This window comes from Mauremys mutica, chromosome 7 (assembly GCF_020497125.1).
Source record: "Mauremys mutica isolate MM-2020 ecotype Southern chromosome 7, ASM2049712v1, whole genome shotgun sequence".
NCBI classification, from domain to species: domain Eukaryota; kingdom Metazoa; phylum Chordata; order Testudines; family Geoemydidae; genus Mauremys; species Mauremys mutica.
In genome coordinates this window covers 75,930,110-75,954,945 of record NC_059078.1, presented here as the reverse complement: position 1 = coordinate 75,954,945, position 24,836 = coordinate 75,930,110, and the positions used below count along the sequence as shown (strand labels likewise).

Here is a 24,836-nt window from a genome sequence, read left to right as displayed (position 1 = left end):
GTGAATATGAAACTCCTCAATTTATTGCTTTCAAAGTATTTTGCATAGTTCCCCTTTTACATCAGAAGCAAGTTTTGATACAAGAATTAAGTTCTATTTATGTATGGAGTTTGTCTTCAGTGCTGTGTCCTCATTTTTTATTGATTAGTCTTCAACTGTTTTGCCAAGTTTTCAGTTTGCTTGTTCAGTTTTAGACTCTTATATTTAGGTACTGCCAATATGTGAATTCCAAAGGTTAGGGATGTTGCTGTGCTATTGTGTTTCTACGTAGGGTACAGGAGGTTTGTCTCAGGCCACTGGTTAACTGGCACAGGACAGTAGGTTGCGATTAGATGATGTTGTGGATTCATTACTAAAAATGTAGCAATCAGTCCTCTGCCATTTCTAACACTAGCCACATTGATATGAGAACAGTTCCAAATAAAGCATTCTGGCCCATCATCCAGATTCCGCATTTAATAGCTCACTAATTATGTATTTATCCAGCCTGGTGAACAGGACACATTTCAAAAAACCCTTGAAGGATATAATTATGCATGTTAAGTAGTATTAGAAATCGATTTCTCAGTCTAGTCTTTCTTCTCACCCACTACTCATGTCCTAAAACATGTAGGAGCATAGTTTGAATTAAGGGTCTTTTGAGGTCTCACAAAAGCCAAAAAAAATTCTGAACTAAAACTAAAAATCTAGGTCATTACGTTGACCTAAATATATCTGTTTATTTCTTAATACCACAGATCAGATCCGATTCAAATTTTTCTGAGTTTTGAATTTTTTTCTTTAGGATCCAAAAATAAGGTAACTAAAGGGCTCGTGTTTCCATTATATGGAAGTAATTACAGAATATAGTTTTTGCAGAAAGTGGTGTCATGTTACACATGAAATGTGTAATATCCCTTAGTTTAAAAGCTCCAAGAACTTGGAAAAGATGTCTAGAGCTGTAAGAGTATGTCTACATAGCAAAGAAAAACCTGCAGCTGGCTCGTGCCAGCTGACTTGAGCTCACGGGGCTCGGGTTGCGCAGCTCTATCATTGCCTTGTAGACTTCCAGGCTCAGGCTGGAGCCTGAGCTTTGGGAACCTCCCACCCTGCTGTGTTTAGAGCCCAAGCCTATAAGTCTACACAGCAATAGAATCACAGGACTGGAAGGGACCTCAAGAGGTCTTCTAGTCCAGTCCCCTGCACTCAAGACAGGACTATGTCTTATCTAGACCATCCCTGACAAGTGTCCCTGCACTTAAAAATCTCCATTGATGGAGATTTCACAACCACCCTGGGCAATTTATTCCAGTGCTTAACTACCCTGACAGTTATGAAGTTTTCCTAATGTCCAACCTAAACCGCCCTTGCTGCAATTTAAGCCCGTTAACTTCTGAGAATAGGACAAGAAGCAAAGAACAATTTTTCTCCCTCCTCCTTGTAGCAACCTTTTATATACTTGAAAACTGTTATGTCCCCCAAGTCTTCTCTTCTGCAAACTACACAAAGTCCAATTTTTTCAATCTTCTCTCATAGGTCATGTTTTCTAGACCTTTAATAATTTTTGTTGCTCTTCTCTGGATTTTCTCCAATTTATCCACACCTTTCCTGAACTGTGGCACCCAGAAGTGGACATAATACTCTAGTTGAAACCTAATCAGCATGGAGTAGAGCAGAAGAATTACTTGTGTCTTGCTTACAACACTCCTGCTAATACATCCCAGAATGAGGTTTGCTTTTTTTTTTTTTGTGTGTGCAGCAGTGCTAGACTGACTCATATTTAGTTTGACTCATTATGACCCCCAGATCCCTTTCTGCAGTACTCCTTCCTAGGCAGTCATTTCCCATTTGTAAGTATGCAACTGATTGTTCCTTCTTAAAGTGAAGCACTTTGCATTTGTCCTTATTAAATTTCACCCTAGTTATTTCAGACTATTTCTCCAGTTTGTCCAGATCATTTTGAATTTTAATCCTATCCTCCAAAGGAGTGGTTCTCAACCAGGGGTACATGTACCCCTGGGGGTACGTAGAGGTCTTCCAAGGGGTACATCAACTCATCTAGATATTTGCTTAATTTTACAACAGGCTACATAAAAAGCACTAGCCAACTCGGCACAAACTAAAATTTCATACAGACAATAACTTGTTTATACTGATCTATATGCTATACACTGAAATGTACGTATAAAATAAATCAACTGGAACATAAAATATTGAAATTATATGGTAAAAATGAGAAAGTAAGCAATTTTTTAGTAATGTCATGCTGTGACACTTTTGTATGTTTATGTCTGATGTTATAAGCATGTAGTTTAAGTGAGGTGTACTTGGGGGTACAGAAGACCACTCCTGAAAGGGGTACAGTAGTCTCAAAAGGTTGAGAGCCACTGCTCCAAAGCACTTGCAACCCCTCCCAACTTGGTATCATCTGCAAACTTTGTAAGTGTACTCACCCTGCCATTATCTAAATTACTGATGAATATATTGAACAGAACTGGACCCAGAACTGATCCCTGCGGGACCCCACTTGATTATGCCCTTCCAGATTGACTATGACCACTGATAACTACTCTCTGGGAATGATTTTCCACCCAGTTATGCAGCCACCTTAGAACAGGTCCATCTAGGCTGAATTTCCCTAGTTTGTTTAGGAAACAGCCCCAAGACCAGTGAGCCTAAGCTGGCTGACATGGGCCAGCCGCAAGTTTTTCCTTTGCTGTATAGACGTACTCTTAGTCTATAAATACAACATTGTTCTTAGAAAATGGCTGGAGTTCTGGCTGTGTGTCTATGTACATAATTTAAAAATAAAGGATGATTTGTCTGAAAAGTGCTTCTGAAGTTTAAGTTGATTGCAAGGCTACAATTATAAAACCTTAACAGGTTTACCACTTTAATAGTGATTTTAAAATCACTATTTCCAACTTTCTTCACCAAAACAATTGCATTTCTAGACAAATTACCTGGACCACGAATGTCTTATCCCCAAATCCTGGAGTCATTCCTAGAAGGCTCATATATGAAGCTTCATTGATGAAGTTTTCAATTCCATGGAAGAGACCACGACCAGTGGCAGAGATACGTCCGTGGATACCACCTTGGCTAATAGGTTTACCAGTGACGCAAGCATGGGCATTGATATCCTGCAAGACAGTTTAGAATTCTATAAATTGCATCAATCTTTCCAAGAAGAGGATCAGTCAAACAACAGCTGAGGTATAATGTGTATGTGAGATTCAAAAACATTAACTGATTTCTTTCCCTGATGTACTTACATTATAGCTTTTACTGACAGCAATAACGAAGATCTGAATCACCTTTCTAAGCTTACCTCTCCAAACTCCCTTGCTTAGTTTACCATAAAGCATCCTAGAAAAATTCTACCCTGCCATACAATGCAGTGTAATTACATAACCACAGTACTTGAGATACTGTGCAATTTTCTGAAGTGTTATAATTTGCACAATTACATTAATTTACAGCGGTATGTTTATTTACAGTGGTGTTGTGATGATGAGGGGCCCAGAGAAAAGCTACCATCTGACTAGCCACAGAAAGGCAGTGAGTTATATGCCTTCTAGTGGTAAGTAATCACGCTACAATTGTGATAACCATCCTTGTTCTTGACAAATTAATCTTTTAAACCAACATAAAAAGCTTAGACATATCCTATGGGCAGTTTAAAGGTGATTAAACAGTTTTAGCTGTAAACAGTCACAACAGGAAACATGAATATAATTATTTGAAAGCATGCAGCAGAGGCGTACTAACAACTTTAGAAGTGAGTATGCAATGATCTGGCTGAGATGCTCATAAGAAATTTATCCCCAAGTAACAGGTTTTACCCACATATGTTATGAACTAGTCTTTCCTACTGTCTGAACAGAGGGGCCACAGTTGACCTCAAGAGGATAGCCTACAGTGCAAAGGCATGTGTAAAAATAGTAGATAAATATCTTTTCCTACATGGAAATGCACTCACATGCCACCAAATCCCCATCTTTTATGCAGTCTCAAACTAAATAAAACTTCTACCTAGTTGCCTTACATGTGCTTGATACCCAAAGTAAACTCTACTCCTTAAAACTCTGATGAAGATTAACATATAGGAGTCTCAGTATCCTTCATTTTCCAACAGTGAGGTCCATCTTATTAAAAAAACTTTATTCCAAAATCTAAATGCAAGTGTTTCCTTCAGAAAGTAGTCTGCTCCCTCTAGTGGTAAGTCAACTGTAATCATTTACCAGGGATACAACCATCTTGACCAACTCAAAGTATTACCAAGTTTCCAATCAGTTACATTTAAAAAAAAATCTAAACTAGTCACACAGAAGAAATAAGTAGTTTATGAGCACATAGCTGATGAACACAGCTTCTTTCCACAATTCCCTCCATTAGAGAGGCCAATGCCTTAGAAAATACAAGGGAACAGCAAAAGAAAGGAAAGAGTTATATCAGCTCACTAATGTGAATTTCAGAGCCGAGAAGTTTAGTCATATTTCTTAATTCAGTGATCAAGAAACTTACTGTGGGTTTTCCGGACAAGTTAATATGGTACCCATTAAAGACGTAATTGGTTTGGCAGGAAAGGCCCACTATTCTTAAAGCCATCTGCATTCAGATAGCAATGTTTTTTAAATCTCTGCTTCAATATTTAGTATCAGTAGAAACTGCTGAGTGAGATTCCTAACGATTAAAATCATCATCATCATGTTCCTATTACACCTCTGGCATTTAGGGCAGTGGCGAAGCTCCTCCACTCCTATTTGTTTCTGGCAAGTCTTTCAATAGTTCCCCAGCTCTGCCCCAGGTTTTTCAGCTTGGTTTCCAGAGCTCTTCACCATGTTGTTTTCAGGCGGCCTAGTTTTGCTTGCCTTCAGGTGTCCATCTTATTGCTGCTCTGGTGATGGAATCAGTTTCCATCTGAAGCACATAACCAATCCATCTCTAACACCTCCTGGCAATGATGATACTCAGATCCTCTTGGCTGCACTGTGTCAATAGATCTTGGTTTGAGACATTAAATGGCCAAGAGGCATTAAATGGCCACTCTTCTCATCCCTTGAGGACCTGGACTTAGAGCGATATCATCTGCAATCACATACCCAACACCATATACAAGAAAAAACAGCATGACTCAACACATTCAGCCAGCAAATTGGACTGAAAATCAACTGCAGTAAGACAGATGATATGACCTTTAATATTGCCTCACCATCAGCAGTAGGGATAGAGGATTATGTTCTCACCAATGTAGAAACATGCACATACTTGGGTAGCATCATTAGCTAGGACAGTGAGACAAGCCAGGACATCCGGAACAAAAAAAAAAAAAAATCTATAAAGCCAGGAACACCTTCAGGAGCTTAAATACAGTCTGAAAATCATCAAAATACAACACCAAAACCAAACTCAAGATTTATCAGAGCTGCGTATTTTCAACACTACTTTATAGTATAGAATGCTGGGGAATGAGAAAGTATGACATGTCCAAACGTTCTTCATTCCATACAATGTGCCTCAGAAAAATCTTCCATATCTTTTGGCCCAGAACAATCTCAAATCAAGATCTACTGACACAGTGCACCCAAAGATTAAAATAGCACTGTTTAGTTTAAACAAATGAGTGCAAGAGTTTTATGGTAAGCTTCAGTTAGAGCAAAAAAGACACACCATAAATAATTTTCAAGCTTTTTTACAAATATTTATTATTGGTCATGTCAAAACTTGGTTAGTGGCCCTGCCAGACATCCCAACTTAAATAAAAAGCCCTCCCTCTCTCTTAACCCTTCTCCCAAGCCTCTCCTGCACTTGTGGCTCTTTCCTGTCAATTCTGAAACAGGATTCCCTATCCTCCACTTCTCTCAGCTGGTTTCCGCTTGCCAGGAAGAGGAAACAGAATCCTACTCACACAGCCCTGCAGATCCAAAGCAGCTATGTATGTAGTCCATCAATTTGACGATGACGTTTTCATGCTCTTTCTTGTTGTGGATTCTGGAGTGACTCTGAAGTCAAAAGCATGACGTGCATGCTCGTGACGAGATTGGGCAGATAAAGTCATTGATGATCATCTTGGTAGCTATAGCGGTAGTATGACACTTTTCCCTTGCAGCTAAAAATCGATTATTTCTGTCCTGTTCAAATAATTGAAAAGCTCGGAGTGTTGTGTGTTGCCATGCTGATCTATTTAACACAGCCTTCTCAAGATCATCCGGTTTTATTGCACTGAAGTGTATGCTGTTCTTGATGCTGCTTTGTAGCACTTTCTGGGGCGGCCTTGATTCTGGTGTCCTTATGCCAATTCTCCATAGAAATTTTTTATGGGGAGTAGATATTCAGGCATCCTAAAGATGTGTCCAACCCAGCATAGTTGGGCTTTTATCAGCATAGCCTTGATGCTTATGGTATTTGACTTTTGGAGAACCTCCAGGTTGGTAATTTTGTCCTGCCAGAAGATCCCCATAATGGTGTGCAGAAACCACATATGGAAGGCCTCTAGCGGTTTGATATACCATTTTTGTATGGTGTCCAGGTCTCACAGCCATAGAAGAGAGATGCGAGCATAAAAGAATTAAAGTTTTGTTTTTGTTGAGAGGGTTACGGTGTGGGATTTCAGGACTTTGTTACGTAACTTTCCTAATGACTGAAGCTCTTCGTATCCTCTTTGGGATTTCTTGATAAAGAGCTCCATCATGGGAGCAGCGAACAGCAGAGAGGCAAACAGAAGGAGTTTGCCTGGGATCTGTCTGAGCAGAGGTACGCTAAGTGCTGCATTAGGGGGACTGCGCTGGTGAGTATCTGAGTGTCTGTTGAGGGGACAGTTTGGCAGTTTGACTGTGTGCTTGATTGTTTGATTGCTTGCTTGTTTGTTTGTTTGAACAGTGTGAATTGGGAGTGCTTCGTTCCAGCTGGGCTTGACTGTTATAAAAAGGCAGTCAGCTGCAAACCAGCTGAGCAGCGAACAGCAGGGAGGCAAACAGAAGGAGTTTGCCTGGGAGTTCACCTGGAGAGAGCCTACTGAGGCCCCCCCTCGCAGGTTCCTCTGAGTAGCATCTGCCACAAGTAAGGAAGCCTGTAGAAGGAAGAGAGACTATGGATGCTGAGCGATCCGCTGTTGTGACCTGCATAGGATGCACCATGTTTGTCCTCCTTCCACAGGATAGAAGCGACTTTGTCTGTACAAAGTGCAAGCTGATCTCCATATTGGAAGAGAAGATTCAAGGTCTGGAGAAACGAATATCAACCCTGCACTCCATAAAAGAAAATGAGGATTTCCTGGATAGACGTCAGGATCAGCTTCAGCGGGCACAATCTTCCGAAGATTCAGAGCAGGCTACGCAGCGGGGACAGAAGGCCAGTGAGGATAATTGGCGGCATGTGACTTCCAGAAGAGGAGAGTACCAGAAATGTCCACGTACCAGAAACAGATGCAGGTGAGCAACCGTTTTCATGTTCTCTCCGCAGGTATTAGTGCTGAGAGTGGAGTGGATGATACATCTGAGGGAACAGAGCAGAAGGAGACTCCACTGATTGGAAGGCATGAGATGCACCGTCCTAGGGATGGGGGTTCCACGACCACCACTCCCAAGAGGAGGAGGAGGAGGAGGATGGTGGTGGTGGTGGTCGGGGACTCTCTCCTCAGGGGGACTGAGTCATCTATCTGCCGCCCTGACCGGGAAAACCGAGAGGTGTGCTGCTTGCCAGGGGCTAGGATTCATGATGTGACGGAGAGACTGCCGAGACTCATCAAGCCCTTGGATCGCTACCCCTTCCTGCTTCTCCACGTGGGCACCAATGATACTGCCAAGAATGACCTTGAGCGTATCACTGCAGACTACGTGGCTCTGGGAAGAAGGATAAAGGAGTTTGAGGCGCAAGTGGTGTTCTCGTCTATCCTCCCTGTGGCAGGAAAAGGCCAGGGTAGAGACCGTCGAATCGTGGAAATCAACGAATGGCTATGCAGATGGTGTCGGAGAGAAGGGTTTGGATTCTTTGACCATGGGATGGTCTTCCAAGAAGAAGGATTGCTAGGCAGAGACGGGCTCCACCTCACGAAGAGAGGGAAGAGCATCTTTGCAAGCAGGCTGGCTAACTTAGTGAGGAGGGCTTTAAACTAGGTTCACCGGAGAAAGGAGACCAAAGCCCCGAGGTAAGTGGGGAAGTGGGATATCGAGAGAAAGCACACGTAGGTGAATGCAAGAGGGGAGGGCTCCTGCCCCATACTGGGACAGCAGGACGATCAGGGAGTTATCTTACATGCCTATACACAAATGCAAGAAGCCTGGGGAACAAGCAGGGAGAACTAGAAGTCCTGGCACAGTCAAGGAATTATGATGTAATTGGAATAACAGAGACTTGGTGTGATAACTCACATGATTGGAGTACTGTCATGGATGGATATAAACTGTTCAGGAAGGATAGGCAGGGCAGAAAAGGTGGGGGAGTTGCGTTGTATGTAAGAGAGCAGTATGACTGCTCAGAGCTCCAGTATGAAACTGCAGAAAAACCAGAGTCTCTGGATTAAGTTTAGAAGTATGAACAACAGGGGTAATGTCATGGTGGGAGTCTGCTACAGACCACCAGACCAGGGGGATGAGGCTTTCTTCCAGCAACTAACAGAAGTTGCTAGATCACAGGCCCTGGTTCTCATGGGTGACTTTAATCACCCCGATATCTGCTGGGAGAGCAATACAGCAGTGCACAGACAATGCAGGAAGTTTCTGGAAAGTGTAGGGGACAATTTCCTGGTGCAAGTGCTGGAGGAACCAACTAGGGGGAAAGCTCTTCTTGACCTGCTGCTCACAAACGGAGAAGAAATAGTAGAGGAAGCAATAGTGGATGGGAACCTGGGAGGCAGTGACCATGAGATGGTCGAGTTCAGGATCCTGACACAAGGAAGAAAGGAGAGCAGTAGAACAGAGACCCTGGACTTCAGAAAAGCAGACTTCGACTCCCTCAGGGAACTGATGGGCAAGGTCCCCTGGGAGAACAACATGATGGGGAAAGGAGTCGAGGAAAGCTGGCTGTATTTTTAAGAATCCTTATTGAGGTTGCAGGAACAAACCATCCCGATGTGTAGGAAGAAAAGTAAATATGGCAGGCGACCAGCTTGGCTTAACAGTGAAATCCTTGCTCGTCTTAAACACAAAAAAACAGCTTACAAGAAGTGGAAGACTGGACAAATAGCCAGGGAGGAGTATAAAAGTATTGCTCAGGCATGCAGGAGTGAAATTAGGAAGGCCAAATCACACTTGGAGTTGCAGCTAGCCGGAGATGTTGGGAGTAACAAGAAAGGTTTCTTCAGGTATGTTAGCAACAAGAAGAAAGTCAAGGAAAGTGTGGGCCCCTTGCTGAATGAGGGAGGGAACCTAGTGACGGAGGATGTGGAGAAAGCTAGTGTACTCAATGCTTTTTTTGCCTCTGTCTTCACAGACAAGGTCAGCTCCCAGACAGCTGCACTCTGCAGCACGGTATGGGGAGGAGGTGACCAGCTCTCTGTGGAGAAAGAAGTAGTTCGGGACTATTTAGAAAAGCTGGACGAGCACAAGTCCATGGGGCCGGATGCGCTGCATCCGAGGGTGCTAAAGGAGTTGGCCGATGAGATTGCAGAGCCATTGGCCATTATCTTTGAAAAATCATGGCGATCGGGGGTGGTCCCGGATGACTGGAAAAAAGCTAATGTAGTGCCCATCTTTAAAAAAGGGAAGAAAGAAGATCCAGGGAACTACAGGCCAGTCAGTCTCACCTCAGTCCCTGGAAAAATCATGGAACAGGTCCTCAAGGAATCAATTCTGAACCACTTAAAGGAGGGGAAAGTGATCAGGAACAGTCAGCATGGATTCACCAAGGGCAAATCATGCCTGACTAACCTAATTGCCTTCTATGATGAGATAGCCGGCTCTGTGGATGAGGGGAAAGCAGTGGATGTGCTATTTCTGGACTTTAGCAAAGCTTTTGATACAGTCTCCCACAGTATTCTTGCCAGCAAGTTAAAGAAGTCTGGGCTGGATGAATGGACGGTAAGGTGGATAGAAAACTGGCTAGATGGTCGGGCTCAACGGGTAGTGATCAATGGTTCCATGTCTAGTTGGCAGCCGGTATCAAGTGGAGTGCCCCAAGGGTCGGTGCTGGGGCCGGTTTTGTTCAATATCTTCATTAACGATCTGGAGGATGGTGTGGACTGCACCCTTAGCAAGTTTGCAGATGACACTAAACTGGGAAGAGTGGTTGATACGCTGGAGGGTAGGGATAGGATACAGAGGGACCTAGACAAATTAGAGGATTGGGCCAAAAGAAATATGATGAGGTTCAACAAGGACAAGTGCAGAGTCCTGCACTTAGGACGGAAGAATCCCATGCACTGCTACAGACTAGGCACCGAATGGCTGGGCAGCAGTTCTGCAGAAAAGGACCTAGGGGTTACGGTGGACGAAAAGCTGAATATGAGTCAACAGTGTGCTCTTGTTGCCAAGAAGGCTAATGGCATTTTGGGTTGTATAAGTAGGGGCATTTCAGCAGATCGAGGGATGTGATCATTCCCCTCTATTCAGCACTGGTGAGGCCTCATTTGGAGTACTGTGTCCAGTTTTGGGCCCCACACTACAAGAAGGATGTGGATAAATTGGAGAGAGTCCAGCGGAGGGCAACAAAAATGATTAGGGGGCTGGAGCACATGACTTATGAGGAGAGGCTAAGGGAACTGGGATTGTTTAAGCCTGCAGAAGAGAAGAATGAGGGGGGATTTGATAGCTGCTTTCAACTACCTGAAAGGGGGTTCCAAAGAGGATGGATCTAGACTGTTCTCAGTGGTAGAAGATGACAGAACAAGGAGTAATGGTCTCAAGTTGCAGAGGGGGAGGTTTAGGTTGGACATTAAGAAAAACTTTTTCACTAGTAGGGTGGTAAACAACTGGAATGGGTTACCTAGGGAGGTGGTGGAATCTCCTTCCTTAGAGGTTTTTAAGGTCAGGCTTGACAAAGCCCTGGCTGGGATGATCTAGTTGGGTTTGGTCCTGCTTTGAGCAGGGGGTTGGACTAGATGACCTCCTGAGGTCCCTTCCAACCCTGAGATTCTATGATTCTATGTTGCTGCCAAGATAGGTAAAACTGTCAACTTGCTTTAGTTGGTTTCCACTAATGGATAAGCTAGGGGATATGACACAAGAGCGATGAACAGAATTGGTGCAACACCACAGTTTTCTCCAGATTTATTGTGAGGCCAAACAATTTTGACGCTTCAGCAAAGCGATCTACGATGCACTGGAGATCTTCCTCTGTGTGTGCTAGGAGGGCACAATCATCAACAAAAAGTGCTTCTCTTAGTAGTAGTTCTGTTACAAGACTTAAAGCAAAAACAAAAGTAAGATTGAAGACTGAGCCGTCACGACTGTATCTGATGTATATGCCTCTGAGCCCATCTGTAGCATGGTTTGAGAACTTGGGTGAAGAAGAGGTTCAACAGTTCAGGGGCAAGGACACAGCCTGTTTGACTCCATTTGAACTGGGAAAGGAGTCAGTGAGATAGCCATTAAAAAGTACCTGACCTCACATCGCCTCAAGAAATAAACGAATAGTAAAAAGGTTCTATAGCCATATAAATAAGAAGAAAAGAAAGAAAGACAGACATGGGACCGCTAAACACTGAGGATGGAGTGGAGGTTAAGGATAATATAGGCATGGCCCAATATCTAAACAAATACTTTGCCTCAGTCTTTAATGAGGCTAATGAGGAGCTTGGGGATAATGGTAGGATGACAAATAGGAATGAGGATATGGAGGTAGATATTACCACATCCGAGGTAGAAGCCAAACTCGAACAGCTTAATGGGACGAAATCAGGGGACCCCGATAATCTTCATCCAAGAATATTAAAGGAACTGGAACATGAAATTGCAAGCCCATTAGCAAGAATTTTTAATGAATCTATAACTCAGAGGTTGTACTGTATGACTGGAGAATTACTAACATTGTTCCTATCTTTAAGAAAGGGAAACAGTGATCTGGGCAACTACAGGCCTGTCAGTTTGACATCTGTAGTACGCAAGGTCTTGGGAAAAAAAATTTGAAGGAAAAAGTAGTCAAGGACATTGAGGTCAATGGTAATTGGGACAAAATATAACATGGTTTTACAAAAGGTAGATCTTTTGTAACCTGATCTTTGAGAAGGTAACAGATTTTTTTAGACAAAGGAAATGCAGTGGATCTAATTTACCTCAATTTCAGTAAGGCATTTGATACAGTTCCACATGGAGAATTATTAGCTAAATTGGAAAAGATGGGGATCAATATGAAAATTGAAAGGCGGTTAAGGAACTGGTTAAAGGGGAGACTACAACGGGTCTACTGAAAGGTGAATTGTCAGGCTGGAGGGAGGTTACTAGTGGAGTTCCTCAGGGATCGGTTTTGGGACCAATCTTTTTATTACTGACCTTGGCACAAAAAAAGTGGAAATGTGCTAATAAAGTTTGTGGATGACACAAACCTGGGAGGTATTGCCAATACAGAGAAGGACTGGGATATCATACAGGAAGATCTGGATGACCTTGTAAACTGGAGTAATAGTAATAGGATGAAATTTAATAGTGAAAAGTGCAAGGTCATGCATTTAGGGATTAACAACAAGAACTACTGTTATAAGCTGGGGAGGCATCAGTTGGAAGTAACAGAGGAGGAGAAGGACCTCGGGGTATTGGTTGATCACAGGAGGACTATGAGCCGTCAATGTGATATGGCCGTGAAAAAAGCTAATGTGGTCTTGGGATGCATCAGGCGAGGTATTTCCAGTAGAGATAAGAAGGTGTTAGTACCATTATACAAGGCACTGGTGAGACCTCATCTGGAATACTGTGTGCAGTTCTGGTCTCCCATGTTTAAGAAGGATGAATTCAAAGTGGAACAGGTTCAGAGAAGGCTACTAGGATGATCCGAGGAATGGAAAACCTGTCATATGAAAGGAGACTCAAAGAGCTTGGCTTGTTTAGCCTAACCAAAAGAAGGCTGAGGGGAGATATGTTTGTTCTCTATAAATATATCAGAGGAATAAATACCAGGGAGGGAGAGGAATTATTTAAGCTCTGTACCAATGTGGACACAAGAACAAATGGATATAAACTGGCTATTAGACAAAGGTTTCTAACCATCAGAGGAGTGAAGTTCTGGAACAGCCTTCCAAGGGGAGTAGGGGGGCAAAAGACATATCTGGCTTCAAGACTAAGCTTGATAAGTTTATGGAGAGGATGGTATAATGGGATAGCCTAATTTTGGCAATTAATTCGTCTTTGACTACGAGCGGTAAATATGCCCAATGGCTTGTGATGGGATGTTAGATGGGGTGGGATCTGAGCTACTACAGAGAATTCTTTCCTGGGTGTCTGGCTGGTGAGTGTTGCCCACATGCTTAGGGTTTAGTTGATTGCCATATTTGGGGTTGGGAAGGAATTTTCCTGCAGGGCAGATTGGCAGAAGCCCTGGGGTTTTTTTTTTGCCTTCCTCTACAGTGTGGGGCACAGGTCACTTGCTGGAAGGTTCTCTGCACCTTGACGTCTTTAAACCATGATTTGAGGACTTCAGTGGCTCAGACACAGGTTTGATACAGGAGTGGGTGGATGAGATTCTGTGGCCTGCATTGTGCAGGAGGTCAGACTAGATGATCATAATGGTCCCTTCTGACCTTAAAGTCTATGATTCTGTCTTTACCAGTTTTGGTGGACAACCAAGTTTGCTGAGGATCATCCATAATCCCTCTCTATTGACTGTACCAAATGCTTTTATCAGTTGAATGAAAACACTGAACAGAATCATGTTTTGTTTGATACCTTTTTCTTGTATTTGCCTGATACTGAAAATCATGTCTATGGTGCTATGACCAGATCTGAATCTGCACTGAGTCTCAGGTAGATTGGCTTCTGAGACAGATGAAATAAGTCAGGATCAGGAGGCCACAAGCAAAGATCTTTCCAGTGACAGAGTACCGTGGGATCTCTCTCCTGTTATCACAGACAATTTTGCTGCCTTTATTTTTAAATAAAGGAATAACTGTGGCATCTCAAGTTTTGTGGCAAGTTACTGTCCCAGATGTCAGTAAGGATCTTCTGGTGAGTTACCACCACTTTTGGACCCGCAGATTTATATATTTCTGCCGGTAGCTACCAAGAGTAGAAGTCGTATCTTCCAACTTTAGTGACCAAAACTTAATGCAGAGTATGTCTGAGTAAGAAGGTGCCTGAGTAAGAAGGTGCCATGCTTAGATCTACATTTTTTAGTTATTAGTTTTTGCTTTCAACTCTAAATTCATCTTTCTAAAGTTTGTTTGTGTATAGTTTACACCTCTGCAGAACCTGGCAAAACAAGTTGGGTTTATGGAGTGGGAAAGGGAAGCAGGGAAACTCTCAGTGCTGTAGAGTTTACTATTTTCCTGTGCAGTGGTTCAGCTCTTTTTGATTAATGTTTATTTTTCCATTTAAGAATTACAAAGATGATACTGCAAGAACCTTCCATAAATGGACAGATGGTATTGAAAAAGTACAGAGAAACTTAATTTTTACAGCACACAAGTCTTAAGTCATTGCCTTGAGTTCTCAGGAGCACATAACGGACAGGTTGTTGGGTTATAATGAAATATGTATTTTTTTACTGTGTTTTACTGTGCTGGCAGTATACTATTTATGGTGTCTAGCTTTTAGTTTCCTTGAGGACTTGGATTTTGTAATTTATGAGAGGGCACTATATCATCACTTAGCAACCTGAACTACTTTTTGAAGCCAAGTATTCTTCTGGATTTTATTATTTTTTACAAAGTAAGTTTCATGCATGTAGTACAAGTACAGGAAATTATTCATAACACTTATTTCCATAGCTAACTCAAACAGGCAGAGTGCTGTGTAAGAGCAATTTACCTTACTGATTTATGACATTATTCAAAGTCTTTCCCCACAAGGTTGTTATTTTCCCCCATGAATAATTGATGATGCTTGAGAGACGGGGCCTGTTGGATCTAGAATACCACACCCAATGTCAAAGATAACAACAAGTTGTAAATGCTTTGCCAAGAGGCACGTGGTCTCAGGAAAACACAGTCATCCCTTAAACATGCATTCTATGCCAGAGAAGAACAAGCATTTATAGCACTATGAAGTAAAGTATGAAATCAAAAATGATAAGCTATGCCCTAAAGAACTATTTTAAATGACTGCAGAAACCAAGAAAGAAAGATTTTTCATTCAGAAGTAGCAGAGGTTGAGCTAGTTTTGAGCTAGTTATGTGATAGCACATTAAACAGTCTTTGCTATAGCTTCAAAAGAGTATATTAGTATGCTCAGCACATCAAAGAAATTGTGAACCTGTATAAAATCTTTGAGATCCAGTGATGCATGCCCCCGAGGGGAAACTCAAGAGCTCAGAGGGCACAAACAGTATAGCCTTTTAAAAACTAGGCCAGGGATCGGCAACGTTTGGCACTTGGCCCACCAGTGTAAGCCTCCTGGTGGGCCAGGCCAGTTTGTTTACCTGCCGCATCCGCAGGTTAGGCTGACTGTGGCTCCCACTAGCCGTGGTTCGCCGCTGCAGGCCAATGGTGGTTGTGGAAGCTGCGGCCAGCACATCCCACGTCCTATGCTGCTTCCTGCAGCCCCCATTGGCCTGGAGCGGCGAACCGTGGCCAGTGGGAGCCGCAATTGGCCAAACCTGCAGACGTGGAAGTAAACAAACCGGCCCGGCCCACCAGGGGGCTTACCCTGGCAGGCCACATGCCAAATGTTGCCAATCCCTGAACTAGACCAATACAGCAGAACCTCAATGATACGAACACCAGAGTTACAAACTGACCAGTCAACCATACACCTCATTTGGAACTGGAAGTACGCAATCAGGCAGCAGCAGAGACAAAAAAAAAAATCCAATCAAACAAGCAAATACAAGATAGTATTCTTTTAAATAGAACTAATAAAAAATAAAGGGAAACCACATTTTTCTTCTGAATAGTAAAGTTTCAAAGCTATATTAAATCAATGTTCAGTTGTTAACTTTTGAAAGAACGACCATAATGTTTTGTTCAGAGTTAGGAACATTTGAGAGTTACAAACAACCTCAATTCCCAAGGTGTTAATTCTGAGGTTCTACTGTATTTTTTTGTTTTTGTTTGGCTGGACTGTTTAAAGGACACACTTAAAGAGCCACCAATAAGTACCTTATATACACTCTGGTGCTGAAACATCAGAAAAAACACACTCAATTTGAGTACTTGTCTAACCAACACTTATGTTATCAGACAGTGAGAGCTAGTCGCTAAAAATCTAACTATTGACTATGCAGGGACAAAGCAGCCCTTAAGCATCATTAAGGGTGCGATTTAGTCACGGAATCTGTGACTTCCAAGGACCTCTGGGATTTCAGCCAGTGCTGGCTGGAAGCTGCAGGGAGTTGGAGTAGCCCCACCGCTTCTGGCCGCCATGGGTGGCAGGGGGGACCCCTGCCATCACGGGCGGCAAGAGGGACCCTGGAGCTCCCAACTGCTGTGAGAGGTGGGGGGACCCCCACAGATTCGAGCCATGAGCAAAGGGGGGCCCTGGAGCTCCCAGCTCCTCCCTCCCCCCAGCTGTCCAGGCTACCCCATTTTGTCATGGGTATTTTTAGTAAAAGTCAAGGACAGGTCACGGGATTCCATGAATTTTTCATTATTGCCCATGACCTGTCTGTGACTTATTAAAAATATCCATGATAAAAAACTTGGTCTTAATCATAATAACTGGAAGGCATAAAATTCAAGTTTTTCTGCTTTTGCTTTGTGGGTATCCAAACACATCATTGTTCTCTTGCTCTATTCTAGTTTTGAAATCTACATTAATTCTTTCCTTAGTAATCTGAAAACATCTTGATGCTTCTGTAGCACCTGTAGTATATAGAGGATTAACTGTGTGTGATCAACAGAGTATTAACACAATACACACATTTCAACAATCACAGTATTTCTCCAGCTTGACAGTGTCACTTCAACAGGCCCTGCAGCCATGTCTCAAACACTCAGGCACTTTAACAATTAAGACTAGCCATTCATAATTGTCAATACACCTCTACCCCGATATAACGCTGTCCTTGGGAGCCAAAAAAATCTTACTGCATTATAGGTGAAACCGCGTTATATCGAACTTGCTTTGATCCGCCAGAGCGCGCAGCTCCCCCCCCCCCCCACCCCGAAGCACTGCTTTACCACGTTATATCCAAATTCGTGTTATATCGGGTCGCGTTATATCGGGGTAGAGGTGTATATAGATGAACAATTTCAGAGAAATCACTGCAATAACTGATGCAAAAACCTGAGATACTGTGCTTTAAAAACATTTGATAAATGGTAAAACTTTATTAACACCTTAAAGAGCTAAATATATGGGCTTTGAACAGAAACACTATCTTTCTTCATTGTACAGAGATGGAGTATTTAATACTGTATTAAATTAAATACTGTATGTAACAAAAATAGTGTTAAACTAACAAAACTAGTTTGGCTAACTTGTCAAAAAGGACTGAAAGTCTGATTTTAAAACGCAAGCCAATTCTGAATTTTGTCCATCATTAATCACCCACCTTATTGTGCTTTCATATGGTTCTAGAACATTGTAAAATACAGTACCTCCTCACTTAAAGTTATGTTCTTGAAAAATGCAACTAAGCAAAACGATATAAAGCAAATCCAATTTCCCTATAAGAATTAATGTAAATAGGAGCAAAGAGTCCTGTGGCACCTTATAGACTAACAGACGTATTGGAGCATGAGCTTTCGTGGGTGAATACCCACTTCGACAGATGCATGTAGTGGAAATTTCCAGGGGCAGGTATATGGAAATTTCCACTACATGCATCTGTCGAAGTGGGTATTCACCCACGAAAGCTCATGATCCAATACGTCTGTTAGTCTATAAGGTGCCACAGGACTCTTTGCTGCTTTTACAGATCCAGACTAACACGGCTACCCCTCTGATGAATGAAAATAGGGAGGGGTTAGGTTCCAGGTAATTTTTTTTTCCCCACCAGACAAGACATTATATACATATATAGTATATATTTTAAACAAGTTCTCATCAGAGGATTGTCTGGGGACCTGCTCATGAGCTCCCTGAGCTTGTCCTAAAACAACCGTGTTGATAGCAGATGGGATATTTCCCAGAGAATCTCTTGCTGCTAAATGATGAACTAGCACTTGGCTGAGCCCTCAAGGGTTAACACACTGTTGTTAATGTAGTCTCACACTCCACAAGGCAGCACCAAGGAGAGACACAGTAGATGCAGGGCAGCGGCTGCAAACACTTCCCTGGGGAAACTGAATGTGATGATGAACCCACGCTATCCCTCTGGAGCACACCACTCCCTCCTCTGGATGGTGCATACATGGCTGCACAAGCCCCAACTTTCCAAAGTCCCAGGGTGGGGTGGGGGCGGTGCTCAACTCCTGGCTCTGCCCCAGGCCTGCTCCCATTCCAGCCCTTCCCCTGAGCGCATCCTTGCTCCTGCCCCCCAGAGCCCCTGAATGCCCATGAAACATCCGATTGCTGCGGGTGGGAGGCATCGGCAGGGAGGGGGAGACTGCGCTTTGCAGCCTCTCTCCTCCCCCTCAGAGCCTCCTGAATATCCGTGAAACAGCTGATTGCTGCGGATGGGCGGCACGGGGTGGGAGGAGGGAGTTGCTGACCCTTGGGGCCAGTGGGGGGCAGGAGGCGCTGGAAAGGAGCTGATGGAGGGCTGCCGGCCCACCCTGGTTCCAAGCCTCCATGGCCAAACAACGTTATAAGGAAACATTGTGCAACTTTAAATGAGTATGTTCTCTAATAGGTCAGGGATGTAACAATGAAACAATGTTAACTGGGACGACATTAAGTGAGGAGTTACTGTATTAACAAGCATGGTCAGACTTACCAGGGGCTAACGACCGATCTCCCTGAAAAAAAAAAAAAAATACCTGCAAACAAGTTAAATACTGCTGTGAAAAGAGGAGGACATTGGACCAACAGCTTAATGCAGTTTGAATATGACCATACTATTTGTTCCATTATATGCAACACATGAAAACATGTCAAATGACTGCTGAAGCTGCTTTTTTTTGGAAATTGGTCATATCAACTAAACTTTTACATTGTGATGTCTGAAGAGGAAGTCTTCATGCTCTTTTTTCATAAACATGACCTAAAAACCCATGATTAAAGTGCTATAGTTACATACACAATTAAATAAAATTAGAGGACTAGTCAACAAGGCAATAAATCTCTGGCATAATGTTGGCTGGGTTTCTGCAAAGAGCAAGGAAGCTCTTCTACTTTGAAGCATTTGCTCAGAACTTACATAGTGTCCTATGGTATTGGCGTAGGTATCTGCAATCCAGGACATCTCCCTCTCACCTGTGCTCATATCGGGGGCAGGCACATCAATACCAGGCCCTATTAGCAAGAGTAAAAACAAGTCTCAAGGATTAAATACAAATATTTATCTTCAAATTCTCTATCTCCTCCCCTTGGTGACAGCTGGGATTGGTTGAGATGACCTAATTGCATATTTAAACCTCAGTTATTCAAGGAAGAACAGACCATACGTTTAACAACTGTGGATTTTAGACACCATATCGTGTTTTAGTAACCTGGCAAAACCCCTTTAAACTATCAAAATCATTGACTATCTGGTCCACATTTTATTTAATCAAAAATGTAGTTAGTGATAAAACAACACATTAAAAGTGTTTGTGCTTTTGCTTTATTTATCTAGTATATTTCATGTAGACCATAGTAGAAAGGAAGGAGAGAAAAAGCTACACATATACAACTTACACATTCAGTTTCCCCAGGGAAACATAAAAGCTGTATACTTCAGTTTCATTCTTCTTTACATCAGTGTTCTGAGTTTGGGTAAATTTTCTTGCTTGCAAATACTTGATAGGCTGTTCTAAATATTGCTGTCTAGTTTACTGATACAGTTTTTCCTCTACTAATTTCTTATTCATTGTATCAGAAGTTACCTCTTAAGAATGGAAGAGACAAGGCATTTTTCCATGAAGAACATTGCTGGAGGCATCCCTATGTACCACCCTACCAGTAATTATATGTACTCTTCCGGGTAACTGCTTACGGACTGTGCTAAGCCAAACTATTTGAAACAAACAAGATCTAGATATCTTTGGCCGGAATTTAAACAAACCAAGCCCCCCACCCCTTAATTTTCAAATAAATTCTCAATAAAAATGAAACAAACAAAAAAACCAAATAAAGACATTCTATCTAACCATTTCAATTGTCAATGCAGCTTAGCTACCACTAAGTGCAATACACAAATCATTTATCATTTTGATAAATATATTTGTATGGATGCTGACAGACTCTCATGCATTCTAGGATACAGATACTTCTGCCCACGTAGACAGCAATAAAATGGAAGATACATGAATATGCTTGCTGGGACATCTACTGGGACTTGGTTTTCTTAAGAGGTCAGGAATGAAAGAAAAAACGTGCCTTATTCCTCTCCTGCTCCTATGAAACCAGGAGCTCTTTGCCTGCAGGTGTTCCAGCATCCATTCAACTGGGAACTCTCTTCAAGTAGATAGGCTTAGGTGTTCAAAAGAGATTGAATGAAATGGGTCACCTATAAATGTCCCCACACAGGCTATGGGTTCACTTCATTTCTTTTGAAACCATCCCTGTGGTTCCTATGGGGTGGATCTTCCATTTATTTCCTCTGATATCAGTCAAAAGCCTTGATTTTGAGACTACAGGAAACAGGGTAGTAGTGAACAGTTCAATCTAAAAGACCATACATAACCAACCATATTTCAAGTGTGACAACATTGTGTGTTCTGAGCTAACCATAAAATAAGCATAGTGTTACACTTATCACCTAAACTATTTTAAACTTTCATAGAAAATGTACTGCAACTTGAGAGTAAACAGGAAATTTAATTCTTTCTAAATGGCAATGTCATTACCTTAATATGTACAAGACAGAACTGGCATAAATCCTTTATTGCTAGGTACTCAGCAATTTGACATTAGCTGAAGCATGTTTGCATCACAGAGCCTACATCATACTAAAGATACCAAACATCTTCTTGAAAGCAGAAATTCAAATAACGATGTGCATCAATCTCACATTAGACCAGAAGAGGTTAATAAAAGCCTGTGAGCTTAATTTGCCTTACCCTGCTATACCCACAGAAGATGTCAAGCATGGAGGGAGAAGTTAAAAGGGCTGAACCCAGCTCAGTTGGGAGCTGACCAGGGAGGAAAGCAGATGGCTGGCTGTCACTCAGTAAGAGAATTCTGCAGCAAGAGAACTGATTTGGACTGTTGGCAGTCAGAGCTCCCCTGAACGTAGGCCTGTAACAGGGATCTCAAGACAGTTGGGAAGGTAAGTAGGAGCAAGTGAGTCCCCTCAGAATTCTCTATTCTGCGGAAGGGGCTGCAAGAAGACTTCTGCAAGGTCACGGAACCAGAGAGAACTCCTACAGCAGAACCAGATGGATGGTGGAAAGCACTAAAAAGCTCTGCAGTGAGCCAATGGAAGAGGCTTAGAGAAAGAGGCACTGACATACTGTGAACCCAGGAAGGGGCTATGGCAAAGACCCAAGACAGGGCAAGTAGGAAGTGGTGCAGGGATATAGCAAGGGATCTGTGTAGTCAGGCCCTGATTGCTTAGAAGAGTCCCTGGACCAGAACCCAGTAGAGAGGGAGGGCCAGAGTTCCCCTACCCACTGAGGAAGGTGGAACAGAAACCCTCTGACCAGGGGTAAAGACTACTGAAAACCCCTGATATCCAGAGTAAAGATCAACAAGTCCTGAGTTGGACTGAAGGCCCAATCTGAGATTGATGAACTCTTGTCTTACTCTGCAAGGCAGGGGCACTATATCTGACCCCATCAGAGGCCAAGTCTCAAGAAATGTAACACAACAGGGCTGGAGCATCATGTTTACAGGATACTATCTAGTCTACATTGCTAACACACAAGAAATTAGATTCCCACATTACAAGTTTACTAGTATCAGAGGCATAGCTACAGGTGAGCCATGGCCTACCCTCTTAACATCCAGACCCAGCCAAATATGAGCAAGGATGTAGTGCTGCCACAGCGGCCTGAAGCGTCACTTGGGCACCTGAAATTCAGGATGGAGCTATGTGCCTGTCCTTCAGAAAGCTATGCTCCGGCAGCTCTGCCTTGCCATTTTTTGAGCTGCCTCACACATGTACCCAGATCGGGAGGTGAAGCCCTGTGTCTAGGGACACTAGAGCTAGAAAGAGGGCATGGCGTACGGGGAGAAGCTGAGCTAGCACAGTCTCATTGCTCGTCCATCCAAAAGTCAGGGCCCACCCAAATTTCCACTCCTAGCTATGCCACTGACTAGTATCACTGTACTTACATACCAATAAATCCCTTCTTTGCCAGCTCCATAGTAAATCTTCTTGTGATCTTTTCCAATTCATTATCCTATTAAGAAAATATAGTAAGTGCCAAAGGAGTCACTAGGATTTGGTATAAGTGTTCAAAACCAGCCTAAAATTTCCCACAAACATCATAGTTTAAAAAAAATAAAAATAAAAAGCTGTTTATGCGTTTACACATCAATTTCCATAGTATCTGCCTGGTAATGCCCTTTTTTTGTACCGTCAGTATAGTAGGTGAATTGCTTAGGGAGGTCTCATTTTCTTTATGTATATTTTCAATTATTCAAAAGAAATCATGAATGCATCAGGGAAACACAGGTAAGGACACTGGTCCAATATTTCAGTGTTTAAGAAAAACTTGTAAAAACAACCATTTTCCTAGCAATTAAATGTAATATAAATTAGCTATATAGTAGATGACAGCAATCAGTCCTGATTATTGCATAATTAATGCAAAGTTTCAGTAATTCATACAAATATTAAATTTAAATTTGACATTTCATGTAGTCGCTATTCTAGTTCTATAACATCTGATCACTGGACAACATGGCTGCAATTGGCTCACTTTAAAAAGTAGTAAGCGAATCACCCACATTATACAATATTTAAGACTTTAAAAATGTGTCAACCTTATTGCTAGAGAAAGTATATGGTACACTAAGTGCAAAATTATTCTGAGAAGAAAGGTAATGTTTGGGATTAAGCTTTCTCCATGAATAGCATCATTTGAAGAAAAAAAAAATCTAAAGGCAGCAACTAGCCTGCAGCCTAAATTTCATGAAAAGACTTTGCAAATTAAATGATATAAGAGAATTTGACCTTTTACACAGAGTTCTTAAATATCAAATTGTTTTGATACACTTTTGCCTGCCAGTTGTACACACTGTATTCCTGGGGGAATTCTGCACCAAAAAATTAAAAATTCTGCTAAATTCTGAAATTTTATTTGTCAAAACAAACACAATACAATCACTCCAGTTTAAATTATTTTGGTAATTTATTTGAAAATGCCTGTCAACAAGTATGTCAACAATACACACAACAAAAAAAGATTTCCCCAGGCATAGACATTTAAAGAAACCCCTATGACAGCCCAGTTCCAGTTGGGGAGTGCTGGAGGGGGCTGCATGGGGACCCCCAGAGCTCCCCCTCCCCACCCGAGTCCAGGCACAGGGCATCCCTCTACCCCAGAGCCCAGCCATGGGGCACACCCTGGCCCAGACACCTACACACCTCCAGAGCCTTTACTCCCCTCAGCTTCTTTACTGTCCTGCCAGGGGAGGTGGTGTGGTGCAACCTTGCCCTTCCTCACTCTTTGCCAGAGCTAGATCTCCCGGGCCCTCTCCTGTCCCCAGGAGAATGAGGATTGGGCCTGGCAGCCAGTGTGCGCAGCCTCCAGCCCCACTGGGCTGGGCATGCTGCTCATTGCCAACAGGGCTCTGCAGAGTCCAGCAGCCCCTAGTGGCAGCCAGCAGCCCCAGTTCTGTGGGGGGAAAACATGGAATTCTGTGCAAATCCTCCCAGGAGTAACACAGAGACTTCATTAAATCCAGGGGTGGGCAAACTTTTTGGCCTGAGAGCCACATCTGGGTGGGGAAATTGCATGCAGGGCCATGAATAGGAAGGAAGAATCCCATGCATCGCTACAGGCTGGGGATCGACCGGCTAAGCAGCCGTTCTGCAGAAAAGGACCTGGGGATTACAGTGGACGAGAAGCTCGATGAGTCAGCAATGTGCCCTTGCTGCCAAGAAGGCCAACAGCATATTGGGCAGTATTAGTAGGAGCATTACCAGCAGATCGAGGGAACTGATTATTCCCCTCTATTTGGCACTCTATTCGGCACCTGGAGTATTGCGTCCAGTTTTGGCCCTCCCACTACAGAAAGGAAGTGGACAAATTGGAGAGTCCAGCAGAAGGCAATGAAAATAATTAGGGGGCTGGGGCATATGACTTATGAGGAAAGGCTGAGGGAACTGGAGTTATTTAGTCTTGCAGAAGAGTGAGGGGGGGATTTGATAGCAGCCTTCAACTACCTGAAAGTGGGTTCCAAAGAGGATGGAGCTAGGCCAGGGGTAAGCCACGTGCCATAGGTTAGCTGATTTTCAGTGGCACTCACACTGCCCGGGTCCTGGCCACTGGTCTGGGGGGCTCTGCATTTTAATTTAATTTTAAATGAAGTTTCTTACACATTTTAAAAACCTTATTTACTTTACATACAACAATAATTTAGTTATCTATTATAGACTTATAGAAAGATCTTCTAAAAGCATTAAAATGTATTACTGGCACATGAAATCTTAAATTAGAGTAAATAAATGAAGACTCGGCACAGCGCTTCTGAAAGGCTGCTGACCCCTGAGCTAGGCTGTTCAGTGGTGGCAGATGACAGAACAAGCAGCAATGGTCTCAAGTTGCAGTAGGGGAGGTCTAGGCTGGGTATTAGGAA

At 42.7% G+C, this 24,836-nt stretch overlaps 1 protein-coding gene across 1 annotated transcript in view; it reads right to left on the bottom strand.

Moving 5' to 3' along the window:
* Positions 1 to 24,836, bottom strand: part of GLUD1 (glutamate dehydrogenase 1) — a 57,693-nt gene that overhangs the window by 9,568 nt on the left and 23,289 nt on the right. The window contains exons 4-6 of the mRNA XM_045025432.1: positions 22,369 to 22,432; positions 19,306 to 19,400; positions 2,943 to 3,122 (exon numbers count right to left, since the gene is read on the bottom strand). Of these exons, the coding sequence (XP_044881367.1) occupies positions 2,943 to 3,122; positions 19,306 to 19,400; positions 22,369 to 22,432 (339 nt within the window). The remainder of the gene's footprint in view (positions 1 to 2,942; positions 3,123 to 19,305; positions 19,401 to 22,368; positions 22,433 to 24,836) is intronic.